At 59.7% G+C, this 3,087-nt stretch overlaps 1 protein-coding gene across 1 annotated transcript in view; it reads left to right on the top strand.

Annotated features, from left to right (window-relative positions):
* The window catches only part of LOC107120260, a 66,853-nt gene that overhangs the window by 59,404 nt on the left and 4,362 nt on the right, over positions 1–3,087 (top strand). Inside the window, exons 4-5 of the mRNA XM_015422911.1 lie at positions 543–830; positions 1,319–1,472. Coding sequence (XP_015278397.1) covers positions 543–830; positions 1,319–1,472 — 442 coding nt within the window. The remainder of the gene's footprint in view (positions 1–542; positions 831–1,318; positions 1,473–3,087) is intronic.

The raw sequence follows: 3,087 nt of genomic DNA, 5'->3' as shown, positions 1-3,087 counted from the left end.
TCTGGCCCCTCCGGCGTCCGCCTCCTGGGCCTTGGGGGCGGGGGGGGGGGTCCGCTTGGCTGGGAGGCTGGAGCGGGAGGCGCCGGCGTCGGAGCGGGTCCGGAGGGGCCCCCTCGGGGCGGAGGCCTTTCCTGCCCGTGTGAGCGCCGCAGCGCCACCTGCCGCTCAGTCGCCCCCAATGCTCCCTCTAAGCTGTGGAGTCCTGTGAGCAAAAATTCTACTTGGTGAGCTGCTGGCATTAAAGTTGCGAGCAAGTGATTTGGCTACTGCATCAATTAGTTGGCTCCGGAGCCCTCCTTCCTGAGCTCAGACAAAAATGTGTGAGCCGGAGGTTGAAAAACTGTGAGCTAGCTCACACTCACTCAGCTTAGAGGGAACACTGGCACCCCCCCCCTCCCCGCCAGGGCGCTCGGCCTGCTTGGCTTCGGTCCGGGTGCTGCTCTGGCCCTCCCCAGGTGGCTCCCGTGTGCAGTGGGGCGGGGCTCCACGTCGGCCCCGCCCCCTGACCCCTCCCTCTCTGTCTCCCCTCTCCCCCCCCACAGAGGGCTTCGTGCTGCAGGTGGCGCTGGACTGCCCCCTCTCGGCCCAGGGCCGCCTGCTGGGCGCCAATTGGACGCTCGCCTTCAACAAGATGCCCTTCGTCTGCTACAGCCATGACTACCAGGAGTTCATCCCCTGTGGCCTGGGCGACTTCCCCGGCTGGAGCCAGGTCGCCGGCAACCTTGCTGACTACTTCAGCCAGCAGTTCCCCACCTGGGGCCGGGCCTCGCGGGACCTCTGCCAGGAGCAGGCGCAGCGCCCCGTCTGGGCCGCCATCCGAGGCCGGCACAGGAAGTCAGGGGGGTGGGTGGGAGCAGGGAGGGGGGCTCGGTCCAGACATCCAGAGCCTCCCTGGGTTGGGACGGAGCCGCTGGGAGCTCGACCTTGCAGGCGGGGTGGCTCTCCGGAGGGCAGCTGCCTCTGTCACACTGGGTCTGTGGTGCACGCTGAACAGGCTCCGTCCTCCCTGGGAGCTGAAGGGCATGGAAGGCAAGTGAGGGCCTCTTGCCTCTTAAAGGGCTAGCGATGGCCTCTTGCCCCTTGGAGGGAAGCTATGCACTTTCCCCCCTTGAAAGACAAGCAGTGGTGTCTGTCCCTTAGCAGGACAAGTGACGGCCTTTTCCCCTTTGGAGGGCAAGTGATGGTCTCTTCCCCTTGGAGGGCAAGTGAGGGCTGGTTACCCTTTGGAGGGCAAGTGAGGGCAGGAAAAGGAGTCCTCAAGGTTCTGGCTGGGATGTGTGTGAAATGTACAACACTAACTCCTGCTCCCCCCCCGCAGCACCCCCCAACGTCCGCATCTTCCCCATCACCCCTCAGAACACTCCAGCGCCCGTCATGCTGACCTGTGAGGTGTGGGGCTTCTACCCGGCAGACGTGGCCGTCACTTGGCTGCGGAACGGGATGTTTGTGAAGAACAGCGGGGGGGGAGACTGGCCTGGAGGGAGGGGAGACACCCCCCTCCCCCAAAGCAAGAAGGGAACAGGTCCAGTTTGGTGTTGTGGTTAAGAGTGGCTGACTCTAATCTGGGAGAACCGAGTTTGATTCCCCACTCCTCCACATGCAGCCGGCTGGGTGACTTTGGGTCAGTCACAAGTTCTCTCAGAGTTGTTCTCCCAAGAGCAGTTCTCTCGGAGCTCTCTCAGCCCCACCTGCCTCACAGGGTGTCTGTTGTGGGGAGGGGGAGGGAAGGCGATGTAAGCCCACTCCAAGACAAGGGTGGGGTAGAAATCCAACCTCCTCCTCCTCCTCCTCTTCTTCTTCTTCATGGGCAGAGTGGCATTCCCTCAGCACCAAGGCATACGGATGGGCACCATGCCCTGCCCCTATCACTTCCCTTTTTTAAAGGAAGAAATCTCAAGGAAGAATTCCCCAAAGAGCTCCAGGGCTGGGCCTTAATTGCAAGGGGGCGGGGGAGGTGGAGTGGTTAAGTGCGCAGACTCTAATCTGGGAGAACCGGGTTTGCTTTCCCACTCCTCCACATGCAGCTGCTGGGTGACCTTGGGCGAGCCATAGTTCCGTCAGAGCTGTCCTTGAAAAAGAGCAGTTTCTGTCAAGAGCTCTCTCGGCCCCGCCTACCTCACAGGGGTGTCTGTTGTGGGGAGGGGAAGGGAGAGGAGTTTGTAAGCCGCTCCGAGACGCCTTTGGGTAGTGAAGGGCGGGGTATAAATCCAATCTCTTCTGCTTCGGTGAAAATACCCAAACTTTTTTTTCAATTTAGTGACACAAGACTAAACAAGCTCTCCAGAGTTTCTGCCAGAGGATTCCTCCCCCTTACAAATTTGCAAAGTATGGTGGAGTTCCCTCAGTCCTCTGCCTCTCATCAGCCCTGCCAGAACCTGCTGTAGGTGGCTCACAACTTTAACAATGAGACAAAATCAACAAGTAAATCTAAGCAACTGGATGACGTTGGGCAAGCCGGAGTTCTGCCAAGAGCTGTTCTTGAAAAAAGAGCTATTTCTGCCAAGAGCTCTCTCATCCCCACCGACCTCCCAGGGTGTCTGTTGTGGGGAGGGGAAGGGAAAAGAGTTTGTAAGCCACTCTGAGACACCTTTGGGTAGTGAAGGGCCATGGGGTATAAATCCAATCTCATCTTCTTCTTCCCCATTTGGAACATTGTGGACGGGGCCTCCAGGCCCTGGGGTCTCCTCCAGAGGTGGCGTTTTGCAGAATGCATTCTGCTCCCCACGCTGGAGGGAAGAGAAAGGGGGGGTGTTCTCCTGCTTCCCCCCCCCAGCTCGCTGGCTGGCTGGCTGCTGCCCCCCCCTTTAAATTCTCTTGCTTTCCTGTTCCACCACGCGCACGCGTGTGGGACAGAACTCATCCTTTCAAGATGCCCAGCCCCCCAAGCAGAGGCAGCACGGGGAGGGGGGAGGGAGGGAGGAAGACTTCCGGTCTCTGGTGGGGGGGGGACTTCATGGCCTGGGCAAGAATTGGGCTGGGGGGCCTGGAATGGATGGGGAAAAAACCCACCCCAACACACACACTTCTACACGGAGTTGACTTTAATTTCGTGGCTGATGTGGCATTCCTTTGTGTCCTGTATTGTCT

This window comes from Gekko japonicus, unplaced genomic scaffold, assembly GCF_001447785.1.
Source record: "Gekko japonicus isolate JY-2015 unplaced genomic scaffold, Gekko_japonicus_V1.1 scaffold110, whole genome shotgun sequence".
In the NCBI taxonomy this organism is placed as follows: domain Eukaryota; kingdom Metazoa; phylum Chordata; class Lepidosauria; order Squamata; family Gekkonidae; genus Gekko; species Gekko japonicus.
Note: the sequence above shows the minus strand (reverse complement) of the source record. Positions and strands in the feature narration are given on the sequence as shown.